Raw genomic sequence first — 24,618 nt, 5'->3', positions numbered from 1 at the left:
GGGGGCTGCGAGGTGCCGGTGGCAGGGTTGCTGTTGGTGCCACCAGCTTGGTCACCTGGGGGTTGGTGGTCCGCACGCATGGCATTATCTCTGCAGGGAGAGGTGTGTAGGGAGGGATGTGCAACCCTGCTCTGTCCCAACCTTGGCATTTGCTCCCTGCATCCTCATGAAACCCCACGGCCAGAGGCAGCAGATCCCCCACTGCTGCCCCGGGAGGTCCTCACCCCCCTCCTGCTCACTCTGCTGCCAGACCCCAGCGAGACGAAGCCTTTCCACTGCAGTCAATGTAAATCCTGCCGTGGGTGCAGCCAGAGCTTGCTCCCTGGCTGGGCATGGCTGTCACTGTGCCACTCTGGGGATGATGAAAGGCTGGGAGAATGGCCTGGCTGCTTTCTTCTTTTGCAATTTGCCCAGCGCATCCTGCAGCCACTCGATGATTTTCTCATCAGAGTAGCGGCCCTCGACCGCCCTCCCCACACAGACCCATCCATCACCCATGGTTGGCACAGCCGCACAGATCACAGGCACTGGAGCCACCTACCCTGCTTTGTCCCTGGCCAACCCTCAGCCCTGCAGGCAGCAGCCCCGCCATGGCCAGCCCGAGGGGAGCAGCTCTGAGCATGCAAAGGGACCCCGTTTCCTTGGAGCAACCCACGTGGAGCCTGCTTGCTCACCCCTCCTTCTTCCCCATCCCCTAGCCCTGTGTCTCACGCTCCCCGCTGCTATCCCCAGCCCTCATCCCATGTCAAGAACACCTCAAAGCTTCAGCTCCATCTGCAGGGTGCTGGGCGAGGGCCAGGTGGGAGCCAGGCACCCACAAGCAGGAGATACAGCTACAGACAGAGCAAGCCCAGCCCCAGTGCATGCTCCTGCATTGCTCCTGCCATGGGGCGTCTCTCCAGGTCCCTGCTCCAGGGCAGCACCATGCTGCGGGTACCTGTCTCATGCAACTGGGACAGAGCTGAGCATGACAAAGCCAGCCCAGAGCAGGGACAAGGGGCTCGGAGATGGACCTGGGGCATCAGGAACCAGCACTGCCCCGGCAGCACCTGTGCCACAACACCTGGAGGTGTGAGAAAGCAGCAGGGTGGCAGGGCATGCCCGGTTTTGCATGAGGGTACGGGTGCAGGGGCCATGGAGATGAGGGACAAATGGCTTAGCTGTACCTGCAGGGACCAGGGCATCGCAGGGGGACTGTGTCAAGGCACAAACAGCAGCTGCCACAGTCGCATGCCGGGGGGGAGCAGCGGACAGGGAGGGGGGGACACTGTGACATGGGAGACCAGGCAAATGTGGTGGTGATGCAAAGCACTACGATTTTTACCCGCTGGTAATTGAGTTTCTTGGAGAGGCTGGTGGGGGAACCTGCGGGGGGGCCAGGCTCGGGACTTTATCCCTGGCAATTTAGAAAAGGGCTGTTGAAGAGCTGCTCTGCCGAGCGGAAAAGCCACTTGAGTCGTGCTTAACTTCATCAAGGGAACTGCATAGAAATCAGGGAGCTTGCTAAAAGAAATTAATAGAGCAGCCAAGAGGGCAGAGCGCCTGCAGACAGCACAAGAATTGCTCAGAGCAGCATGCTGGCGACTTCCAGTAAATGAACACGTCCTTTAACGAGATTTGCAGGGCCAGCGTGGCCGAGGAGCGGAGTAGAGCGGGCGAATGGGCGGGAAAGGTCATTCCTCAAGGAGGGGAGCTGTGTCAAAATGAAAAGCACGGGAAAGGGGATGAAGTTACATGGAAAACCAGAGCAAAACAACCCCCAAAAAGGCTTTGAGGAAGATCTTGGCAACAGCGTAAAATTGCAAATAATTTTGCAATGCCAACTTCGAGGCATTGCTGTAGCAATGAGACTTTGGGGGTGTCCAAGGGTGCACCAGAGTGCTGCGACCTGGACCTACCTCCTTCGGATGAACCTTGGGGTAGGACCTGCGTGTCCTGCAAGCCTTTGCCTTTTGTGTTAGGACAAGGAAGTCAAGCGTTTCTAGCCCCAGAGCAGACCTCCAGGGCCCATATATCAACACAGAGGGATGTTGCTGAAGGAGCAGCCTCAGGGCGTCGTGGCTGGCGAGCAGGGGAAGGATCTCCTGCGGGCTGTGATTGCAAGAACAAAGTCTACAAGTACAAAGTGCAGCTGCGCTCGCTGTCAAGTGGTAGGAAATTAAGGCAGTTACTCTCGTGAGAAATCAGCGTTGCACCAACAGAAATCAAACTGTTATACCGAATGCAATCCTGGATAAATTTATCTTAAGAAGCAAGCCTGCAGAGGAAGATAAAACCATGTTAGCGGAGGCTGAGAACATTTTCCATGGGATGCAAAGCCACTGTTCCCTTTATGGCTTGCAGATTAAAGTTTTCTCATAAAAACTATTCCCCCCCACTCAAATACCACCACTAAAATTTCCCTTGAGAGAACCAAGTGCTAAGCAATACGTTGTTATGTATGAACAGTGCTCTCAATGGAAGCTGTATTAAAGAAATCACATTGAATCTTCCTGTTGGAGTGTGAGTGGTGCCTACACTGAGGGGAATATTACAGTTTATTCTTACTTTCTATAAAGATGCTTCACCACCTCCAGGGCTAAAACCCAGGGCTCCACATTTCGAGGAGGAGTATTTTGGCTAAAATTAAATGGACTTGGAACAAGCACAATCCAGAGGCTCACGGCTCAGCAGGAGGAGAGGTAAGTCCTGGTGGGCTCTGGGTGCTGCATCCTCCCAAGGAGCTTTGCCCCAGGGCTCACCTGCAGTCATCAAATATCCTGCCAGCACAGCTACAAATCCCAGGCAAGCCCACGAGGACTGTTGTTCTAATTAACGAATGAAGCCATCTCCTGCAGGGAAGACAGATAATCTAAGCTGGAGGCTTCCTCTGTGTTTGGGGGAGGACCTGGAGCAACACCCAGCTCCTCTTGAGGGACCCCATAAGCGCTAGTACGCCCCGAGGATCGGGGTGCAGTCCCTGCTGTAGGAAGGTGCCAAATGCTCCCAGATGCTGAGCATCTCCCTGCACCCTGCCTTCAACCGAAATTCAGTCTCAGACCCCAGGTGTGCTCTGGTTCAGGGATGCCTTCAAAACCCCACCCGACCCCATCCTCTGCCCTGCGGGTCCAAAGGCAGCTTGGCTGCTCTCATCCCTGAGTCTTCACTTCTGTCTCATCCTGTCTGCTGCAACGTGGATTTTTTTTCAAGCAAATCACATGAGAAAAATTAATGTCTGAAGAGGGTGAAGTCTGTGCAGGATCTCCCTGAGCCACAGTCAGGCGCACCGCAAGAAGGATCCACTTCAAAGGCAGGAGCCGCTTCATTAAAAAAATGAACTAGTGCTTTTGACATCAAGATAAACATCCTGACACGCTTCAAAGCAGCTTCCTCTCCTTGTCCTTAGACACCCTCTCTCGCTTCACTCAGTTCTGGATTTTGGAGTTACACTTCTGCCTAATCCATCTGGCACCGTATCCCAGCTGGGTGGTTGTTTGGAGGGGAAGATGCTGGGTGCTGCTTTGCAGCGCGTGAGACCTTCAGGGCATGACCATGAACCCAAATACTCCATCACTGCCTTCTGGCCCACCTATGAAGAGTTAAGAGTTGCTGGTGAAAGTGACTAGATTTCCATTGAAAAACATCATGGTTTTAAAAGAAAGTGCAATAGAGAAGTGCCCGAGGGCCAACTGGGTGCCTCTGTGCCTGCAGGTGTCCATCCCTCTGGACACCCCACCGGCAGAGGCTGCAGACCCTGCTCCGGCAGCAGGCTGGGCGTTCAGCAGCCTGGGAGAAAGCACTGAGGTGCAAGTGCCGACCACTTGCACGGGGAGAGATGTGAGGAGGTAGCAGTGGTGTGTGCACCGGGTGCCAGCGGGACTCACGGTGGTGACTCCCATGGTAAACCTCTCTTTCAGCATTTGCAGTTGATGAGAAGGATTTTGCAAGGCTCGAGAGCCAGGGGACTGTTCCTAATGCCAACACCCAGTGCTTTTACTGCGGCCGGGAGCTTTAGCAAAGTGGCCATCAGAGCTGAGTTGTGGGGTTAGCCATAGCCAGGGGGTCTGTGTGCCCCTCACAGGTCACCCCAGAGCTTGGGGCACCCTTTGGGGCAGGAAAGGTAAGAGGAGGGGCTGGTGCGGCGGGGAAGCCACAGGGCTGAGTGGCAGGAGCACGCAACCATAGGCCACAGCCCAAAGCTGCTCTCAGGGTAGTCATTTGGGTCACACTACTGATGCCTCTGCTTTGTGGGATGGAACCAGGCTCCAGTGGGCACACAGCATTGCCTCCAGGGCATGGCGTGCTGGCGACGGCTGGGAGCAGGGTAGAGGGACAAAGGGGTCGCTGCCTGCGCCATTGGCAGGTAAAAACATTTTATTATTGCAGTTCCTCCAAACGTGATATAGAGGCTCTGGGCTGGGGCAGGCCATGCAGGAAGGAGAGGATCAGGAGAGTGGTGCAGCTTTGACTTGTTCCAGAGCAGGATAAATCCAGGGAAAAATCCTCTTCCAAGCCCCCACTACGCCAGGGGTCTGCTCTAGCTGCCCTGGGGGTCGCATGGCTGTTGGGGTGTAGGGGAGCTGCTCAGTGTGCTGCAGCTGCCTTGTTGCAAGCTGTTGTTGGGGATGGAGGGGCAAGGAGCCGTATGTCCTGGCTGCCCAGAGCAGGACCCTCACGGTCCCTGGGCCACCAGACGGCAGCACTGGAATCCTGCTGAGATCTGCTGCTGCTTTCACCTCCATTTCCAGCCTGGAGAAGCCCTTGCATGCCCCAGAGGAGCTTGCCTTCCTCTCCCCAGGCTTGCCCCGTGTTCTCCTGGCTGTCACCCCAGCCCTGCAAGCGCGGACACATTGCCTGTGTCTGGAGCGGGAGGGATCTCTCCCGGCACAGGGCTTGTTTCAGACGCACACCCCAGGAACGGGCGACGGCTTCGGCTATCTGAGACCCTTCCCCACCTGTGTCCCCGCGGTGCCAGCCCTGGTTCCCCTTGCTGAAACCACCCGGTGCCTGCGTCCCAGGGCTGGGGGCTCGCTGCAAAGGGGCTGGGGTCCAGCCCTGCCCCACTGCCCCTCTGGCACTCCCCGTGCCCAAGCTGGGAAGGGCAGGGGGCACCCCAAGCCGTGCTGCACGGGGTGCTTTTTGGGGCAGGGAAGGCAGCAGAGGGTGCAGGGTGAGGGCCGCAGCGCGCCCCTGGCAGCGCACCGCCATGCCGGACCACCAGCCCGCCCCACGCACCCCGGCCCCGCGGGGGCGGAGCAGACCGGGGAGGGGGGGGTCACCCCCTTTGCACTGAGGGGCGACCCTCTGTTCTGGGGGGCAATCCGGGGGGTGGCCATGCTCCCCCGGCCGGGGGCCCGTCCCGCAGGGGGATCCCCCTCCCGTGACGTCACGGGGGAGCCCCCCTCGCCCCGCCCCTCCCTGCTGCATGATTGGCCGCGCCCGGCTTTGCTCCGCCGCAGCCTCTGCGATTGGGTAGAGTGCCCCTCGGCCACGCCCCTGACGGTGAGGCGGGCCTTGATCTGACCCCGCCCCTGCCCTCCTCCCTGATCTCCTATTGGTTGCCGAGCTGTCACTCTAGGCCGGCCCGGCCCTCACTGCCCCCCCATTGCAACCCCCCGCACCCCGCCGCACGCTCGGTCTAACCCCCCCAGTCCCGGCACTGCCCGCCGCTGTCTCCCACCCACTGCACCTCCAAGGCCACCCCATGCACCCCCGATCTGCCACGCCCAGAGCACCCCCCTGCAGGTCCTGCTGCACCCGGAATCACAGCATCACAGAATCGTATAGGCTGGAAAAGACCTTTAAGATCATCGAGTCCAACCATAAACCTAACACTACCAAGACCACCACTACACCATGTCCCTAAGCACCTCATCCAAACGCCCTTTAAATACCTCCAGGGATGGCGACTCAACCACTTCCCTGGGCAGCCTGTTCCAATGCTTGATAACCCTTTCAGGGAAGTAACATTTCCTAATATCCAGTCTAAACCTCCCCTGGCGCAACTTGAGGCCATTTCCTCTTGTCCTATCACTTGTTACCTGGGAGAAGAGACCGACCCCCACCTCTCTACAACCTCCTTTCAGGCAGTTGTAGAGAGCCATAAGGTCTCCCCTCAGCCTCCTTTTCTCCAGGCTAAACAACCCCAGTTCCCTCAGCCGCTCCCCATCAGACTTGTGCTCTAGACCCTTCACCAGCTTCGTTGCCCTTCTCTGGACACGCTCCAGCACCTGGACACGCTCCAGCACCTCAATGTCTCTCTTAAGAGAGACCCCCCCCTGCTCTGCAGCCAGCCCCCTGCTGCACCCCGTCCCAGGGCACCCCTCACTGCAGTTCACCTCCTGCTGGGGACCTGCCCCCTCTCCGTGCGGGGGAACAGCCTGCCCCACTGCACCGGCACCCCCAGGGCTCGGGGAATGGGTGCCGTGGTGTCCCGGGGCTGCAGCCTCCGGTGGGGAGCACAGCAGGATGGCAGGCAGCAAGGCAGGGCGGTGGGGAGCGTGGTGGGACGATGGGGATCACAGCAGGGTGGTGGAGAGCTCAGTGGGATGACAGGGATCGTGGCAGGGTAGCGGGGAGCACAGCGGGGTGGTGGGGAGCACAGCAGGGTGGTGGGGAGCATGGGCAACCACAGCCCAAAGGTGTCCTCCCATTGCCACCTCCCTTGTTGCAGGCAGCAGGGCTCAGGAAGGGAGATACCACCTTTCTCCTGCCTTCGCCCACCCCAATCGGCCCCTGAGGGGGAAAGCCAGGGCAGCACTGTTTGTAGGCGGTGGCCCTACCACCATAAGGCTTGGGGCCAGAGCTGCTGGCCAGCAGCCAGCCGCTTTCTGCTCCGTGCTCGGGAGCACAGAGGAGGGTTTGTGCGTGGCTGTGGGAGCACCATCCCCACGGGGGCTGGCCCCGCTTCTGGCACCCCCCACAGGCCCCATCTCCCTACCCGCCGCATCACGGGGCTGGCATGCCTCTGCAGCACAGCCCTTCTCTCTGACCCAGGGCTCGCAGCTGGCGTGGGACGAGGGACGGTGCCGTGAGAGGCAATGGGCTTTCCCAGCACTGCTCGCCCACGCTTCTCCCCTGCCAGATGCTGGCTGGGCTGCGACGTTGCTGCTTACTGGTGCTGTAGCACCTGCCATCCCCAGCCACCTCGCTGGTGGCCCCATTGGCCATGCCCTTGGCCTCTCTCCATGGGCTGGCCACACATGAGGTGCTCTAGCCGGCTGGCCTGTGCTGCTCATCCTGGTGGTGTCCATGGTGAGCCATGTGGAGGCTCGGCATGTCATCTGGAGGACGTGAGGTGCCCTGGCAAGCCCCTGGCAGACGGTGTTTCTGGTGGGGCAAGCATCCGAGGTAGCAATGGGCTGAGGAGTGCAGCGGGAAGGGCAGGAGTTCAGGGACATCTTGCTGGGGAGCTACAGGGACACGTACTGCATGCAACCTCACCCTGGAGGTCGTGCATGACATCTGAGCAGTGCCAGCCCTGCTACGTCCTCAAGATGGACGACAACTGCTTCAACACGGACTGCTTGCCCACCTTCCTGGCTAGGCTTGAGCTTGCATGGACCAGCCTCTATGTGGGACCCCTCTTCTCCTGGGAGAAGTGGCAGGTCATCCGCCAGCCCCCCAGCAAGTGGCACGTGGCATGGCAGGACTACCGTCCTGGCGTCTACCCACCCTACACCAGCAGCATTGGCTACATGCTCTCCCTGGACGTTGCCAAGAGATCCGGGAGGTGGCTAGCACGGCCACCCCATCCCCATGGAGGATGTGGGCATCCTGGTGGAGGCGGTGGTGGTGTGGCCAAGAGCCAGTGACCACCTTGCCAAGCGTAAGGTGCCGTGGTGCATCTGCAACTACGCTACCTGACGGTGATCCACGTCCTGAGCCCGGGGGAGCAGGAGGGGGCTCACTGCAGCACCCTGCAAGCCTGCAGCACTGGCTGTGACAACCCCAGTTAACCCATTGGAAGTGACCTGCCAAGGAGCTGGGGACTGAAGGGACACAGCTGCAGCATGCGCTGCCTCCCCAGACCCGGTGCCACACAGCATCGCCCACCCCGGCCCCTTCCCTTGCAGAAGGACACAGTCCTTACCCTGGCCGGCTCCCTGCGTTCCCCAGCCCCAGTGGCAGCCCCGCTCCCCTCCGCAGCCTGGCAGCAGGTCCTCAGGTTGGGGTCCTGCCAGCCCCAAGTGCAGCTGGAAGCATCAGGGAGTGGGCAGGGGCAGAGAAAATACCTCTGCCCCACAGTGTGTGGCCTGGGAGTTTCTGAGAGGCTGTAAATAGCCGAGTTCCCCTTCTGCTCATCTCGAAAGTGAGAAGGGGAACATCCCCCAGAGAGGGGGAAAGAATCTGTCGACTGTCATCGCTGGTACAAAAGCTATTTTTAATTTTATTAAAATGTGTCTCTTCTATAAACTTCCAAAATATCTGGGGCCTCTGCTATAAAGATTTGTGCCGTGGCTGCGTAGAGAAGCCATCACCTCTGGGGTCAGGGATGGTGGCACTCACGGGGGGGTGCAGTCGTCGGCAGGGGACACCTGAGGCTCCTCTTTGTGATCCGGGGAGGTGTGGGGAGAGCCGGGGGAACAGGGCATCCCGGGGCTGCCCTCAAAAAGGGGCATGTGGGAGACATAGTGGCCGAGGGGGCCGGGGTGGGTCTGCGGCCGGAGCAGGAGCTGGTGCAGGGTCTCGCCCACCTGCACCAGGCTGTGGGAGAGGAGGTGGAGGTGGGAGACGGTGTCGCTGGCCAGGCTCTCCAGCAGCGCCTGCTGCTGCCGCGATGTCTGCAGGATCTGCACCAGCAGCTGCTGGACGCTCTGGAGCAAGCCTGCCACGCTGGAGCCTGCAGCGAGAGGGGGGTCAATGGCAGCAAACCCTCACTTCGGCTCCGAGAGCGCTCTGTGAGGCTGTCGGGATGCTGCAGGGAGGACCCACCGTGCAGGCTTGCGTCCGACGCCTCTTCACCCGCTGCTGGCTGCTCGCTCATGGCAGCTGTCCCAGGGAAGCCCGGGGCTGCGGTGGCCACTGGTGGCACTCGGCTTCCTCTTCTCGTCCCCAGTGACGTCTCACCAGGAAAATCTGCCACGATGGTTTGGCATGGAGGGAGCAACCAGGGTGCTGGAGTCACCCAAGCCCTGTGCTCAGCCTGACCCCGCTGCAGAGCCCTGGGCGGGCACTGCCTGCAGGAGCCTCTGCCCTCCGCCCCCACAGGCAGGAGAGGACAGAGCTGCCCCCGAGCAAGGGAACTTGCTGAAAGCTGCAGACCCTTACCAGCCTTTCGCTCAGCTCTTTCCTGTTTCAGAGTGGTGTGACAGCCTGGAAAGAGAGCAGACACAGCCCATGAGCTGCGGCTGCCTCCTGCCCTGGGGTGCACAAGCACGGCCACCTGGGCACGGTACTCACCCAGGAGGGGAAGGGGAGGGAAGCAGCGTCCAGCATCTGCAACGAGAACCATATCAGACCCTGCTCCTGGGGCTGAGGGGGTTTACCAGGCTGAGTGGGGCAAGGAAAGCCTTACGTGGCACGGCGGGGGGAGTGGGTGGCACTCCAGCGATGTGGTCCCCACCAGCTGCTGGGAGAGAGCAGAGGAGAGATGAGCTGTCTGATGGGACCTGCCAGGGGATCACCACCAGCCCGGGGTCTGCCTGGCTTGCCCCAGCCAGCCCCGCAGCCCGACATGCCCTAGCCACAGCTCCACAGCACCCTGCAGGGCCCCAAAGCTAGATCACGAGCTAGATACAAAAGCAGGAGTCACTCACCCACCACTGCAATGCAGCCACCTCTGGGCTGGAAGGCAGCAGCGGCATAGCAGCACGCAGCAACGCTACACAACAGATTAGGACTGGAAGTGAAGGAGAATCCCACATCCACTTGAAACTGCAGGGGGAATTTAGGGAGACAGAAGGTAATTACCCAGTGCGGATGCTGGCCGGGGCGCCCACGCAAATCAGACCCAGGGACGTATCCTGCATCACCTCAGTGCCAAACCCCGGGGCGTGCACACAGCGAGGGGGGCGCAGGATCTACCCCTGGGTGCGCAGCAGGGCAGGGGACCTGCAGGCACCTCTGGCCCTCACACCCAGTCCTAACTCATCTGAAGCTTTATGGTGTAACTGGGGAAGGGGGAAGCCAGGACCTGCCGAAGGAAGGGGAGTCACATGCCCTGCAGTGCCGCACCGCCGCCGAGAGCCCCCTGGGCCGGATCGGGGCCAGTGTCCCTTAGAGACCTTGAGCCCCACGACTTGCCCCACGGCAGCCAGCAGCCTCGCCATGCGCTCAGGCTGGGTCAGAGCCGGGGACCCCTCCTGCCCATCCCAGCCATCCTCATCCCCTCACGCTCTGGGGCTGTTTGGAGCCAAAGCCTCTGGAGAGAGAAGTCCCAACACCCCCATTGGCGAGCATCCCTGCTGAGGGACTTGTGGCGGGCCCCTCGACCTTCTAAACTCCCCATTCCCATCATGCTGGCAGGGCTTGGGCTGGAGCCGTGGCCGTGCAGCCCGGTGCAGCGGGGCAGACCGGTACTTACGGCTCTCTGGCTCGTCCTTCGCACACTGCAGTAGCGGGGACAGCAGCGCGCCCGGGGCGTCCCTGCCAACGCCGTGCTCTGCAGAAGGAGGGTGAAGGGGTGCAGAAAAGACCTTCAATAACCAGGAGACGAGGGGTGCCTGCCACCCCACAGCCAGTAAAAGCCCCACTCTGGCTGCCTGAGCCCACGAGTACCTAGTGGCTCTGGTGACGATGGAGCGCGGGTGGGAAGGGCTGACCTGCGCTTCCTGGGGGGCAGCTTGACCAGGTCTAGAGGAAGAGAAAGAGATTGTCAAAGGACCCCGGGTGGCTGTGTGGCACCAGTGCTCCCCCAGTATCCCACATCCAGCCACCCTGCCAGGCCCACCCGCCCGTCCCCAGCACCCACCTGGCATCCTCCGCTCGCCGAAGACGGGCCGCCCGGCCGCCTTCCAGATGCTCTTCATGGCTCGGTAGTGCGGGGGCAGGCGGGGAGAGTGGCAGCCGGCCCTCCGGCGTGTCTCCCGCTCCGAGTGGAAAGCCTGCTTGAGCGCCTTCCACTTGGAGCGGCACTGGGCCACGCTGCGCCCGTAGCCGGCTGCCGCCAGCCCGCGGGAGATCTCCCGCCACAGCGCCTCGTTGGGTCGCGACGTGGAGGCCATGAGCAGGGCGGCCTCCCCCGAGCCCCCCACCAGCGCCAGCAGGCTGCTGACCTCCGCCTGCGTCCAGGCTCGCCCGCGGGGCATGCTGCCGGGGGCGAGGGGGGGCGCCGGGGGAAAGCTCGGCCCCGGGCCGGTGGTGAGGCTGGGGTGGGCCGGGCTCAGCCCCGGGGCTCGGCCGTGCGCTCCCGAGGGTGCACCGGGAGTCTGCTGCGCCGCGCCGGGAGCCGCGCCGGGGGCCGCACCGGGAGCCGCACCGGGGGCCGCACCGGGAGCCGCAGGGAGCCGCGCCGGGAGCCGCAGGGAGCCGCGCCGGGAGCCGCGCCGGGGATCGCCGGGAGCCGCACCGGCGGCCGCACCGGGAGCCACACCGACCTCCCCTGCGCTGCCCCGGGCGCCGCGCCGGGAGCTGCCGGGAGTCGCCGGGAGCCGCACCGAGCATGTGCGGCCCCGGGAGGAGCCGCTGGGAAACGTAGTCCTGGCCGCGCCATCCCCCGCCATCCCGGCACAGGGGGTCGTCGTCTGCCCGCAGGCATCCCCGCCCTGCCCGCCCTGCCCGGCTGCAGGGGTGGAGGTGCGGGGTGCGGCAGGGAGCCCGGGGCAGGACCAGCGCTGGAGGGGCTGGGGGACTCTGCCCCCCACCCCGAGAGCACGGCAGGGGTGTCCATCACGGCGGCCGACAAGGCTCGGGGGGGGGAAGGAGCACCCCAGCCCCCCGCTTTCCAAGGCTGAGATTGCAGCTGCAGTCCCATGCAAAAAAGGCAGCAGAAACCACATCTGAGCAAACACCCCGTGGCCTTGCTGCTTTGAGAGTGCGGAGCTGGGGCATGTGGACAGGGCCCTGTGTCCTGCTCCCCAGGGATGACCAGGTCCCCTGCACCATCCCTAGGACAGATCTATGGAGCACCGAGGAGTCGGGGCAGGGGAAGCAGCCTCGACACGGCTGCCCAGCGCAGCCCTGGCCCCACGTCTGAGCTCAGCAGCCTCCCCCAGCGCTCGCTGCCCGGAAGCCAGGGGTGCGGGGTTCCGTCATGCTGGGAATGCCTGTGTGCTGGCCTGGATGGGGCTCCCCCTCGCCCCGGTCGCTGGCAGCACCTCGACCCCTCAGAGTTGTGGCCCAGGTGGTGCCTCTGGGGACCCTGCCAGGAAGTGACACTTTCCATTTTGCGTCACACCGGCTGCCAAAGGGGGCTGGGAGGGAGTTACCGCTTCCCCTGTGGGGTGCAGAGTGAGAGACCGAGGGAGGAATGGAAGAGGGGGTCACATACGCCGATCTGCGCTTGCCCCCCACACCAGGTAACGGCACACTGCTCCCTGCCCCTGGCACCCCAGCTCTCCTGCAGCCCCTTGACCTCTGCGGGGCCGTTCCCCCAGCCCTCCTTTCGGGTATCCTCTCCCAAACAGCTCCTCTCCAGCCCCATTGCAGACTGCCTGCTCTCAGGGCAGGGGGCAGGAGACGCTCAAGGGCAGGGGATGCCCACTGCACCCCAGTGCCACAGCGCACACAGGCACCCCCCACTTTGCTCTCCCTCCTGCACCAAGCGCTGTCTGCAGGGAGACGACTTCTAGGAGGGTCAAGGTGCTGCACAGGAGTCAGTTTTCCTGGACTCCCCTGCTGCCTCCTGAGACCCTGCCCAGGGTTCACAGACCTTTCCCGGCTGGGTGGTCCCCACCGCTCCCACCCAGCCCCGAGACGAAGGCTGTCTCCCTTTCTCAGCTCCTCAGCAGCCGGTGAGGCTGCCCTGGCACTGGGCAGCCCTCAGCCTGGCTCTGTTCTCCCTGCTGCTCCTGCTGGCACAAATCATCCTTGTCGGCTTGAGCTTCCACTGTGAGTACCCGCTCGTGCCCGGACCTCTTCAGCCGGGGTCTTGGGGTCGGGGTTGGCACCATGGGGGTCCGTGTACCAACAGACAGAGCTGCAGCTTGCCCACGGAGGTGGGCCCTCCTGCTTGGGGCCAAGGACGCTGCCAGTTCTGGGGCAAGCAGGAAAATTGGTGAAGGCAAGACCTCGCCTGCCTGGCTGGGAGAGGAAAGCGGGAGAACAGCGTGGGCTCGCGGAGGGCACCGGGGCATCCCGTTCCATCACATGGCAATGAAATGAAGACAGGAGAGAGAGCGGTGACACTGAAACCAAAAGGCAGAAGCACTTTCCCCGAAAGCTTGTTATGTGGTGGGCTCCCAAGCACAGCGAAAGCCGCAAGGACCTTGGAGGGCTTAGCTGGCAGGTCACCTAAAGCGGGGGTACACCCTCAGCCGCAGCCGTAGGGCTGTCCCATGGGAGAGGGCACTGGGTACTGCTGGGAGCAGGAGCCCAGGGTTGGCGGGGACACTCCTGTGCTCTTCTTCTATAGATTTAGGGCAACAGGCGAGCTGCACCCATAATCCCTGGAGCATGGAGGAGAGCCTCAGCTATGGGCAACAGACACTGCCAGGTAAGAGAGCCCGGTGGGCTCCTGGGCGAGGTGTGGAGAGGGCTTGGCTGCTCCTTTCAAGAGGCAGGATCTGTCTCTACTCCAGAACGTGCCCCCCCCAAGTCTTCCTTCACGCTTGCTGCCTGTCCCCTGGCTCACGGCACGGAGAGCTGCCCCAGTGCTGCTGAACAGGTTGCACTGCTGGAACGCCTTTGGAAGAGATGACCCCAGCGTGGCTCAGTGTCACCTGGCTGTGCCACCAGCACCAGGCTCGCGGCTGGCACGAGCATCCATGTGCGGGACAGCATCGAGTGCTCTCTTTCGACCAGCCTCTGGTGAAGCTGAAATCTTGACTGCGTTCTCACTGCTTTGCAAATGATGTTTGTATCACACTCCCAAACCTGGAGCTCCCCTCCCTGACCCACTTGCCCGATGCCAGCACCTTCATGTAACCAACCCATCTCCCCTGGGGCTCCCGCTGGGGAGCTGGGGCTGGGATGTGGGAGCTGGGCTCCAGAGTAAGGGCAAGCGGAGTGTCCTCTCCGCAGGGCAGCCATAGGAGTACACTGGGTTGGTTGGCACCCTGGCTGCCCCTTGTCACCCTCCTGTCCCCTGGGCTGGGGGCTGGTGGCAGCCGCTGCGGGCTGCCCTGTCCCGGCTGCTCCCGCAGGCTGAGTTTCTGGTGTGCAGGGCGATGCCAGTTCTGCCCGGCCGGCTGGCTCTGGGATGCGGGGCAGTGCTACTACTTCTCCTCTGCCAAAAAGAGCTGGGAGCAGAGCAGAGAGGACTGCTGCTCCAGCGGGGCACAGCTGGTCACCATCCGAGCCAATGCCACCCTGGTGAGTGCACCCAGCCTGGCCTGTCCAACCCACCACGGGCATCGGGCTGTGTTGGTGACCCCCTCAAGGTCCCTCAGCCGTCACCCAGCCATCACCAGCATCATCTCAGCTCCCTGACTCTGGCCCACGTGCCCAAAGCCCAGCCAAGCCTGCAGGCAGGGAGCCGGCGATGCTGTGCCCGTACCGTGCAGCCCCCACCACTAATTGCGTGGCTGGGGCTGGGTGTCCCCCCAGGGAGCTCACGCAGGTCCTCTCCTGCGCTAGGCTTTCCTGGTGCGCACAGCCAACATGGAGGTCTTCCACGTGGGGCTGAAGCGAGAAGGCTCCAGGTCTGACTGGAAGTGGCTGGATGGCACCGCACTGAAGGGGTGAGGCTGTCAGCTTGTCCCCAGCCAGGGCTTGGGGAGGTGACGGGGGGACAGGCAGCCTGCTGGCAGCAGGGTTGTGCTCCACATTTTGGCCACCTCTCATCTTCCCAGGGCTGCACTGGGGCATTTTAGGGAAGGGAAGATTGCAGGGGTCTGACCCTGGTGCCCACACCCCGCTGGGTGAGGGGCTGGGGGGGTCCCCCAAAAGCAGGTTCCCAGGCCTTGCTTGGTGCAGCTGGTGCTGAGCCCTGCCAGGAGGGACCCGGGGGTGCTGCGTGCATGATGGGGCTGGGGGCTGCATGTCAAACAGGCAGGGGTAGGGTGCGGGGGGATCAGAGCACGTGTCCTAATTGGGAGGAGGGTGGCAGGGGACAGTGCTCCATGGGGAGGGCGAGCTTTGCCCCCATAGCATCTCTGTGCAGCCTCTGGTCCCTGGCTGGAGGAGCTGCTGATGGGACGACCGCAGCCCTTCCTGCCCATCCCATCTCAGTCTGCTCTCTCCCTGCAGGCTCTTCCCAATCCAGCGCTCCACCAGCTCCTTCCTGGCCTGCGGCAGGGTGTCAGGTTTGGGGCTGTCAGGCGGTCTGTGCGGGGAAGCCCTTGGCTGGGTCTGCCAGCAGACTGCAGCCACCCTGCAGTGGCTCCGGTCCTCGTCCCCCGCCTTCCTCTGGGGAAACACCACCTACACCTGTGTGGGGCCCTGATGACCATGGGGACCACCACCCTGTTACCTGCCCCGACCCCAGCGCATGGGCATCCCCGGGTGCCGCTGCCGCCTCACTCAGACCTCTTTAACCCTTGGATCTCTGCACTTCGCCAATAAACTCTGGCACTTGGATGCTGTGGCTGGCTTTGGGGGTTGATGGTGGTGGGATGGAAGTGCATCCTCCAGCTCACTGACTTGGTCGCATCGCTGCCTGTGGGAAATCACAGCAGCCACAGCACGGAAGGAAGTAGCTGGGAGCCAGCATCGACCCAAGCGTCCTCATGGCCTGCTGGCAGCATGGAGCAGCTCCTGTGTGGGCTGGAGCAGGTCCCTGCAAAGCTCTGGGCTTTCTGACTGTGGTGGCTGCCTGGGGCTTATGCTTCTCGGGAAAGGCAGCTGAGAGGTGACTCTTTGCCTCCCTGGTCCCACAGGTGGTCCCCAGTGCCTGCCCCGTCTGAGGAGGTCACAGCAAACGCCCTCACTTTGCTTTAAGGCTGGGTGATGTGCGAGAGCCTAAAAGACCTGCTGGGGCTTGGCTTGGAGGGGTTTGGTCCTGGGGGCTGTTATGGTTTCCATATAGACCTCCTGGGTTGTGCCAGCAGAACGCAGCTGGCTCTGGCATGGACATCCCTGGGAGTCCCTCCTGGCACATGCAGAGGACCAAGCCCCACAGTCACTGCGTCCTGTCTCCCGAGCAGGGGCTGGGATGGGGAAGGTGATGCGTGGGGCAGCATGGCCCTGCTGTGGCCACTACACATGGGCTCTCAGGGCTCCCCGCAGCCTCAGGAGGAGGATGCAGAATGTGCTGCCCGGCATGGAGCTTGTTCACCGAAGCGAGAGCGGCCTCAGAAATAAAACCACTTCTTGCAAATAAATCAACTACTTCTGCTTTTCTGCACATGAAGAAGTTCCACCCAATGCAGCCTTAGACACAGCCTGCCACCTGACCGAGGTGCAGCAGGGCAGGACTGAGTCCCCGGACTGCTGCTGCTGGGGCAGCGCCTGCCTGCATGGCCCAGAGCGTGGTCTACGCCGACCTGAGGTTTGCGGCCCCGCCGCTCACCGCCCCTGCCTGCCCCGCAGCCCCCGATGAGGACGACAGCCCCTATGAGAACGTGCAGCTGGGGCCGGTGCCCGCGGCGCCCAGCCCAGGTGAGAGCCCGGCTGCGGCCACCGCCGTGGGGACGCCCCGGCACGGGGTGGGCGCAGGGTGGTGGCCGCGGGACCGCAGGGCGATGCCCGTGGGCGCTCGTCTCTTGCAGGGCGCTGGCCCCGGCGTTGGCGCATCCCCGCGGGGCTGCTGGCGGCTAGCCTGCTGCTGCTGCTGGTGGCCGCTGTGGCCCTGGGGGCTTGCTGTGAGTCGGGGCGAGGGCCGCGGGGCGGGGGGCAGCCGGGGAGGGGGGCGCCGGCAGCGGGTTTGGGGCTGGGCGAGGGCCGGGCTGCTGGGGAGCGGTTGGGGCAGGGGGTGCCGGGGCTGGTGGTCCCGGGGGCGGTGCTGCTTCTTGCTTGGCCACCCTGAGCTGCTCTCTGCCTGCCTGCACTGCCTGCACTGCCTGCACTGCCTGCACTGCCTTCCCACTGCCTCCCACTGCCTCCCACTGCCTTCCCACCGCCTTCCCATTGCCTTCCCACTGCCTTCCCACTGCTTCCCACTGCCTTCCCATTGCCTTCCCACTGCCTCCCACTGCCTTCCCACTGCCTCCCACTGCCTTCCCATTGCCTTCCCACTGCCTTCCACTGCCTCCCACTGCCTTCCCATTGCCTTCCCACTGCCTTCCCATTGCCTTCCCACTGCCTCCAATTGCCTTCCCACTGCCTCCCACTGCCTTCCCACCGCCTTCCCATTGCCTTCCCACTGCCTTCCCACTGCTTCCCACTGCCTCCCACTGCCTTCCCATTGCCTTCCCACTGCCTTCCCACCACCTTCCCACTGCCTTCCCATTGCCTCCCCCTGCCTCCCACTGCCTCCCACCGCCTTCCCATTGCCTCCTCATTGCTTCCCCGTTTCCTCCCATCACCTTCCCATTACCTCCCCCTGCCTCCCATTGCCCCCCCTCCCCTTGCCACCACTGGGGCTTCCTTTCCCTTCCCACGGGCACCCCAGCACACCCTCCGCCCACAGTCACACGCGCGCAGCCCACTCCCCCTGGCAAGGGCCGTGCCCTGAGCAGGGTCAGTCCCGTGTGCCCCTGCCCGGGCTGTCCCGTCCCCACGCCCCGGCTCACCCGCCCTGTCCCCAGACTGGCAGGTCACCCGCAGCCTGCGGGACATCTCCCGTGAGCACGCGGCCGAGCAGGGCCGGCTCTCGCAGGAGGTGAGCGTGCGGGAGCAGAGCCTGGAGCAGACGCGGCTGGAGCTGGCGCGGGCCAGAGCGGAGCTGCAGCGAGCGTGGCGGGACGGCAACAGCAGCCGGCTGGAGCTGGGGAGCCGGGACGCCGAGCTGGGCCGTGCCAGGCAGGAGCTGGCTGTGCTGCAGAAGGAGATGCGGGAGGTGCAGGAGAAGCTCGACAACAGCGAGAGCACCGTGAGCAGCCTGCGCGCCTGCGTGAACACAGGTAGGGCCGCGGTGGGGTGGGGGGACGGGCAGCGACGCTGCCGGCAGACGTGGGGGCTGACCACGGCCGGGCTGGGCCCCCCGAGCATCCGTAGGTGGGCGAGCGCCTGAGTCGTGCCCCTGCCCCCAGACTGCTGCCCCTCGGGCTGGGTGCTCTACAGGAGCAAGTGCCTCTTCATCTCGGTGGAGAAGAAGACGTGGTGGGACAGCCAAGAGGACTGCAGAAGGAAATCGGCTCAGCTGCTGGTCCAAGGCGACTGGCCGTCGTGGACGGTGCCGGTACAGAGCGGGGGGGCTGCGGCAGCCCCACCCTCCCCTGCCCCAGGGATTTGGGTCGATCCCCGGGAGGGGGGCGATGGTGGGGCTGGGCAGAGCCCCGTGGGGCCAGCAGCCGCGGCACCTGCAGAGGTGCTGGGGTGGCACCGCGAGCCCTCGGTGCCCGTCCTGGGGGGCTGCGGGGAGGAGCGTGGCTGGCCCTGGGGCTCCCGGGCTCCAGGTGGGTGCTGGGCACGGGGCAGGCGGTCGACAGCTTCTCTCCCCCCAGAATTTTGTGCAGACATATTATGCAACGTACTGGATTGGAGCACAATTTTCCTCTGACGTGAAGCACACTGTTGTATGGCAGGACAGCAAACCCTTGTAAGTAAGTGCAGCGGGTCTTGGCACAAGCACCTGCCCTTTAGCCATGCCGGGGAGGTGCAGTTTCAGCCCTGTGAGACCCCTCCCGGCAAAGGGGGTGATGCTTCAACGAGTAGTGCCCCAAAGGAAGGGGCCCTGGGCACAGCCCAGCTGCAGGGTGCACTGCTGGATCCCCAAGTGGCAGAGCAGGAGGCCAGGGGGAGGAACGTGGCCCTTCCTTAGACTGGTCCCAGTGCCAGGCACCCTGCCCACACCAGCAGCCCTGGGACCTGTGGGAAGAGGTGTCCATGGTGAGGATGCTGTCACTGCCCCTCTGAGACATGCCCTCTCTCCTAGGTACAACTATTACTCAGACTGTGGGCTATCAGTTAACGGGAAAATAGAGAGTTCAAAATGTGGGAAAAAGTACCAGTGGATCTGCGAGCAGCCCCCAAAGCTGAGCAGCGCATCCAAGACCCTCCATCCTCTCCTGGTCAAGGCCTGACTGTGCTGCCACCCCACTCCGTCGAGGACTCGGGGACAGGAGCTGGGGGTGCACCCCGAGACCCTCTCCCCTGTGCACACATTGCCTCAGCCACATTGCAAAGCGCTGGGAAAGGGTGTCTGTATTTTAAAGCAAGGCTCATGGAAAACAAACCTTATTCCCCTCTCTCACACTCACACATACACTTATATGACCTTGCACCCGCCCTCTGCATGTCCCTGCGTGCCCCGGCCAGCGCAGTCTGCAGTGACCTGGGACTGCGGTGCCGAGCCCAGCTCCCGCCCGCTGTGCTCCCCAAGGCTGCCGGTTGCGCGCCGGTGCAGGACGTGCCATTTGCATCTTTTTGGAGCTGGAGGATGACGGTGCCATTGGTGTCCTCCACCCGTCCTCTTCGGGGAGTCCTGCGGATTTACTGCCTGTCTCTTCCCTCAGCATCGACAGCTCCCATCCTGCCCTTTCTCCTGCCTCCATCACCTGCCCAGGGCTTTGGGCCGGGCCTTGCTGGGGAGGGTGCAGGCAGCGGTGCCATCAGCATGAGAAACTGCTGGGAAGCGCTGATACCGTGTGGGAGATGGGGGAGCGCTGGGGAGCCCTGAGACCATGGGGGTGAATGAGGGAACTCTGAGACCATGGGGGGAAAAGAGGTGCAATGAAGAGCCCTGAGACCATGGGGAGTGAATAAGGGGGCCCTGAGGCCATGGGGGAAATGGGGGTGCAATGAAGATCCCCATGAGATCATGGAAGGCGAATGAGGGAGCCCTGAGGCCATGGGACGAAATGGGGGTGCAGTGAGGAGCCTTAAGACAGTGGGAGCGAGGGGGGAGCACTGGGGAGGCTTGGGAACACGGGGGAAAAGGGGGGACCCCTGCCACCACGGGGGAAAGATCCCTAAGACCATGGTGGGACCTGAGCTGGCAGGGGGAGGTGAGGGAGCCCTGTCCCAACCCATCTGGGGTGGGTGGGGGAGTCCAGGGGCAGCGCTGACCCTCCCTTTCTCACTCGGTGTTTCTGCAGAGAAGGGGATGAGGGGGGGACCACTTTGCTAAGCTGGATGTGGGCAGCTCCTGGGAGAGGAGGTGTGGAAGGAGGCTGGTAGAGCCAGCCACAGCATGGTGAGGCTTGGAGGCTGGGGCAGGACTGCAGGAGCAATCTCAGCTATCATGTGAAACAAGGACTTGCTGTATCTGGCTTGTCCTGGGGAGCCCAGACATGGTCTCCCTGGTCCTTGCAGGGGAGCAGGCTCCCTGCCCCTGGACCCCTGAGCTCCAGCCACCACTGGAGCCCTGAGCTCCAGCCACCACTGCCCACAGTGCCATTGGGCTCCGCCACCACACGGACACACTGCTGACTCCTGTCCAGCCTGTGGTTCGTGGGTCCCCCAGGCCTGTTCAGCATGGCTGCTTGCTTGCCCATCTTGACGCGTCGGGTTTCTCCTTCCTTCCCAGCTGCAGGACTTGCCCTTTGCCCCATCCAACATCAGTAGAATCCCATCACCTGGTTTCTCCAGGCCCCTATGAACACCACTCCTGCCCTCCAGTATACCCACTACTGCCCAGTTTGGTACTGCTCCCCAGCTGGCTGAGGCCATCCCCATCCTATCATCCAGGGCACCAGTGAAGGCTTCAAGGAGCATCAGCCCCAGGATCGACCCCGCAGGGATGTCTCCAGCTGGACGAGGGTGTTGCTGACACCCCCCTGCAGCCCTCCCACCATCCAGGTTTCCATCCATCCACCACCAACCTTCTTCTCCTCTTCTCGTGGCCACATCTCCCCACTCTGCCAGCAAGGAGACCATGGGAAACCATGTCCCACACCTCAAAGGTTCATGATAAATGGCCCCGTTGCTCTCTCCTCGTCCACAGCCCAGTGTTTCAACAGCAGCAGGCAGGTTGGGCAGGCACCACTTACCCTTGGTAAATCCTGCCTGGCATTCCCCATCCACCAGCATGTCCTCCCTGGGCCTGGACCATCACATGCCCAGGAGGATGTGCTCCGTCTTCTTCCTGAGATCAAGGCTCTTCTTTGACTGGGAGAACAAAGCTCAGCTCTGGGACAGGCTGTGGCCGATGGCAGGTGATGGAGGGAGGAGAAAGGGCAGGACAGGAGCCAGCAGCCAGTGACAGAGGCGAGGGGCAGCCGGTAAAACCAAAGGGGGAGTTACCAAAACTCCCTGAGGGGGACAGTTTGGGGACACCAATGGCACCATCATACCCAGCTTCACAAGGTGCAAGGGGCACCTCCCAAACCAGCCTCAGCGGAAGGCAGCAGAGGTGAGCAGGGCTTGGTACCAGCATCCCCTCCCTGCCTCACAGGAGCTGGGGCTGGAGAAACACAGAAATACAGCCTCTTTTCCGTAAGTCTTGGTTTAAAATGCAGACACCTTCTTTCCCAACCTGTAGCCTCAGAGCTTTGCAATGCAGCTGAGGCAACGGTGTGCAGGGATGCAGCCGTGCAGGAGGGGAAGGGCTCTTTGCTGTGCACCCCCAACTCCTGCCTTCAGTCCTGCGATGGAGAGGGGGTCTCAGAGTTCACCCCTTGGCCGGGAGAGGAAAGAGGGTCTAGGATGGGCTGTTGAGATCTGGGGGCTTCTCACAGATCCATAGAAAACTGCTAGAGCAGTAGGAGTTGCTTATCTTCCCATGGAATGTTACTGCACAGACGGGTTTCCTAGAAGGTAAGGAGCACGTGAGAGGTGCCACCACCATGCTCCCAGCCCGCTGCCAGCCCTGGGGTGCCCCCCACGCAGATGCAGCCGCAGGGCCCCTTAGCCTGGGCAGAAGGCCAGGGCACTGCCCATGCCCGAGCATCGGCCCCATGGCCGGGACAGATATCCGGGCAGTGCCCAGCACCTCTGCCGTGGCTGGTGAAGATGGGAGAGGTGCAGGTGGCCAAGACAGAACAACTTACTTTTTGTACAGCTTCTCATACAGCCCCTCAGGTTCATCATGATGATTTTGATATCCCTCTCCGATCCAGTACATTGGATAATATGTCTGCACAAAATTCTGGGGGGAGAGAAGCTGTCGACCGCCTGCCCCGTGCCCAGCACCCACCTGGAGCCCGGGAGCCCCAGGGCCAGCCACGCTCCTCCCCGCAGCCCCCCAGGACGGGCACCGAGGGCTCGCGGTGCCACCCCAGCACCTCTGCAGGTGCCGCGGCTGCTGGCCCCACGGGGCTCTGCCCAGCCCCACCATCGCCCCCCTCCCGGGGATCGACCCAAATCCCTGGGGCAGGGGAGAGTGGGGCTGCCGCAGCCCCCCCGCTCTGTACCGGCACCGTCCACGACGGCCAGTCGCCTTGGACCAGCAGCTGAGCCGATTTCCTTCTGCAGTCCTCTTGGCTGTCCCACCACGTCTTCTTCTCCACCGAGATGAAGAGGCACTTGCTCCTGTAGAGCACCCAGCCCGAGGGGCAGCAGTCTGGGGGCAGGGGCACGACTCAGGCGCTCGCCCACCTACGGATGCTCGGGGGGCCCAGCCCGGCCGTGGTCAGCCCCCACGTCTGCCGGCAGCGTCGCTGCCCGTCCCCCCACCCCACCGCGGCCCTACCTGTGTTCACGCAGGCGCGCAGGCTGCTCACGGTGCTCTCGCTGTTGTCGAGCTTCTCCTGCACCTCCCGCATCTCCTTCTGCAGCACAGCCAGCTCCTGCCTGGCACGGCCCAGCTCGGCGTCCCGGCTCCCCAGCTCCAGCCGGCTGCTGTTGCCGTCCCGCCACGCTCGCTGCAGCTCCGCTCTGGCCCGCGCCAGCTCCAGCCGCGTCTGCTCCAGGCTCTGCTCCCGCACGCTCACCTCCTGCGAGAGCCGGCCCTGCTCGGCCGCGTGCTCACGGGAGATGTCCCGCAGGCTGCGGGTGACCTGCCAGTCTGGGGACAGGGCGGGTGAGCCGGGGCGTGGGGACGGGACAGCCCGGGCAGGGGCACACGGGACTGACCCTGCTCAGGGCACGGCCCTTGCCAGGGGGAGTGGGCTGCGCGCGTGTGACTGTGGGCGGAGGGTGTGCTGGGGTGCCCGTGGGAAGGGAAAGGAAGCCCCAGTGGTGGCAAGGGGAGGGGGGGCAATGGGAGGCAGGGGGAGGTAATGGGAAGGTGATGGGAGGAAACGGGGAAGCAATGAGGAGGCAGTGGGAAGGCGGTGGGAGGCAGTGGGAGGCAGGGGGAGGCAATGGGAAGGCAGTGGGAAGGTGGTGGGAAGGCAGTGGGAAGGCAATGGGAAGGCAGTGGGAGGCAGTGGGAAGCAGTGGGAAGGCAGTGGGAAGGCAATGGGAAGGCGGTGGGAAGGCAGTGGGAGGCAGTGGGAAGGCAATTGGAGGCAGTGGGAAGGCAATGGGAAGGCAGTGGGAAGGCAATGGGAAGGCAGTGGGAGGCAGTGGGAAGGCAGTGCAGGCAGTGCAGGCAGGCAGAGAGCAGCTCAGGGCAGTGGGAAGGCAGTGGGAAGGTGGTGGGAAGGCAGTGGGAAGGCAATGGGAAGACAGTGGGAAGGCGGTGGGAAGGCAATGGGAAGGCAGTGGGAGGCAGTGGGCAGCAGTGGGAAGGCAGTGGGAAGGCAATGGGAAGGCGGTGGGAAGGCAATGGAAGGCAGTGGGAAGGCAATGGGAAGGCGGTGGGAGGCAGTGGGAGGCAGTGGGAAGGCAGTGGGAAGGCAGTGGGAAGGCAGTGGGAGGCAATGGGAAGGCAGTGGGAAGGCAATGGGAAGGCAGCGGGAAGGCAATGGGAAGGCAGTGGGAAGGCGGTGGGAAGGCAGTGGGAGGCAGTGGGAAGGCAGTGGGAAGGCAGTGGGAGGCAGTGGGAGGCAGTGGGAAGGCGGTGGGAAGGCAGTGGGAGGCAGTGGGAGGCAGTGGGAGGCAGTGGGAGGCAGTGGGAGGCAGTGGGAGGCAGTGGGAAGGCAGTGCAGGCAGTGCAGGCAGTGCAGGCAGTGCAGGCAGGCAGAGAGCAGCTCAGGGTGGCCAAGCAAGAAGCAGCACCGCCCCCGGGACCACCAGCCCCGGCACCCCCTGCCCCAACCGCTCCCCAGCAGCCCGGCCCTCGCCCAGCCCCAAACCCGCTGCCGGCGCCCCCCTCCCCGGCTGCCCCCCGCCCCGCGGCCCTCGCCCCGACTCACAGCAAGCCCCCAGGGCCACAGCGGCCACCAGCAGCAGCAGCAGGCTAGCCGCCAGCAGCCCCGCGGGGATGCGCCAACGCCGGGGCCAGCGCCCTGCAAGAGACGAGCGCCCACGGGCATCGCCCTGCGGTCCCGCGGCCACCACCCTGCGCCCACCCCGTGCCGGGGCGTCCCCACGGCGGTGGCCGCAGCCGGGCTCTCACCTGGGCTGGGCGCCGCGGGCACCGGCCCCAGCTGCACGTTCTCATAGGGGCTGTCGTCCTCATCGGGGGCTGCGGGGCAGGCAGGGGCGGTGAGCGGCGGGGCTGCAAACCTCAGGTCGGCGTAGACCACGCTCTGGGCCATGCCCTGGGCTGCGCCGGTGGCCCTGACGGCTCCT

General features: G+C 63.5%; 4 protein-coding genes across 4 annotated transcripts; 2 read left to right on the top strand and 2 right to left on the bottom strand.

Annotated features, from left to right (window-relative positions):
- Positions 1–8,350: 8,350 nt before the first annotated feature.
- Positions 8,351–11,642, bottom strand: LOC142402776 (uncharacterized). Its single transcript, XM_075488602.1, has 8 exons — positions 10,892–11,642; positions 10,699–10,773; positions 10,505–10,582; positions 9,497–9,547; positions 9,382–9,417; positions 9,250–9,294; positions 8,914–9,057; positions 8,351–8,821 (listed from the first exon to the last, which is right to left on the bottom strand). The coding sequence occupies exons 1-8, from the start codon at positions 11,640–11,642 to the stop codon at positions 8,484–8,486; spliced, it is 1,518 nt and encodes a 505-aa protein (XP_075344717.1). The 3' UTR covers positions 8,351–8,483.
- A 746-nt stretch (positions 11,643–12,388) lies between these two features.
- On the top strand, positions 12,389–15,463 carry LOC142402837 (killer cell lectin-like receptor subfamily G member 1). The gene is made up of 6 exons (XM_075488681.1): positions 12,389–12,437; positions 12,859–12,969; positions 13,493–13,573; positions 14,243–14,391; positions 14,656–14,759; positions 15,268–15,463. The coding sequence occupies exons 1-6, from the start codon at positions 12,389–12,391 to the stop codon at positions 15,461–15,463; spliced, it is 690 nt and encodes a 229-aa protein (XP_075344796.1).
- A 1,012-nt stretch (positions 15,464–16,475) lies between these two features.
- LOC142402775 (B-cell differentiation antigen CD72-like) lies at positions 16,476–19,142 on the top strand. Its single transcript, XM_075488601.1, has 6 exons — positions 16,476–16,617; positions 16,728–16,820; positions 17,706–18,020; positions 18,150–18,298; positions 18,564–18,609; positions 18,991–19,142. The coding sequence occupies exons 1-6, from the start codon at positions 16,476–16,478 to the stop codon at positions 19,140–19,142; spliced, it is 897 nt and encodes a 298-aa protein (XP_075344716.1).
- Positions 19,143–21,700: 2,558 nt separating this feature from the next.
- On the bottom strand, positions 21,701–24,584 carry LOC142402704 (B-cell differentiation antigen CD72-like). The gene is made up of 6 exons (XM_075488437.1): positions 24,443–24,584; positions 24,240–24,332; positions 22,691–23,005; positions 22,413–22,561; positions 22,107–22,147; positions 21,701–21,818 (listed from the first exon to the last, which is right to left on the bottom strand). Exons 1-6 carry the CDS (start codon positions 24,582–24,584, stop codon positions 21,701–21,703), a joined length of 858 nt encoding a protein of 285 aa, XP_075344552.1.
- Positions 24,585–24,618: the final 34 nt, after the last annotated feature.

This window comes from Mycteria americana, chromosome Z, assembly GCF_035582795.1.
Source record: "Mycteria americana isolate JAX WOST 10 ecotype Jacksonville Zoo and Gardens chromosome Z, USCA_MyAme_1.0, whole genome shotgun sequence".
Taxonomy (NCBI): Eukaryota; Metazoa; Chordata; class Aves; order Ciconiiformes; family Ciconiidae; genus Mycteria; species Mycteria americana.
Note: the sequence above shows the minus strand (reverse complement) of the source record. Positions and strands in the feature narration are given on the sequence as shown.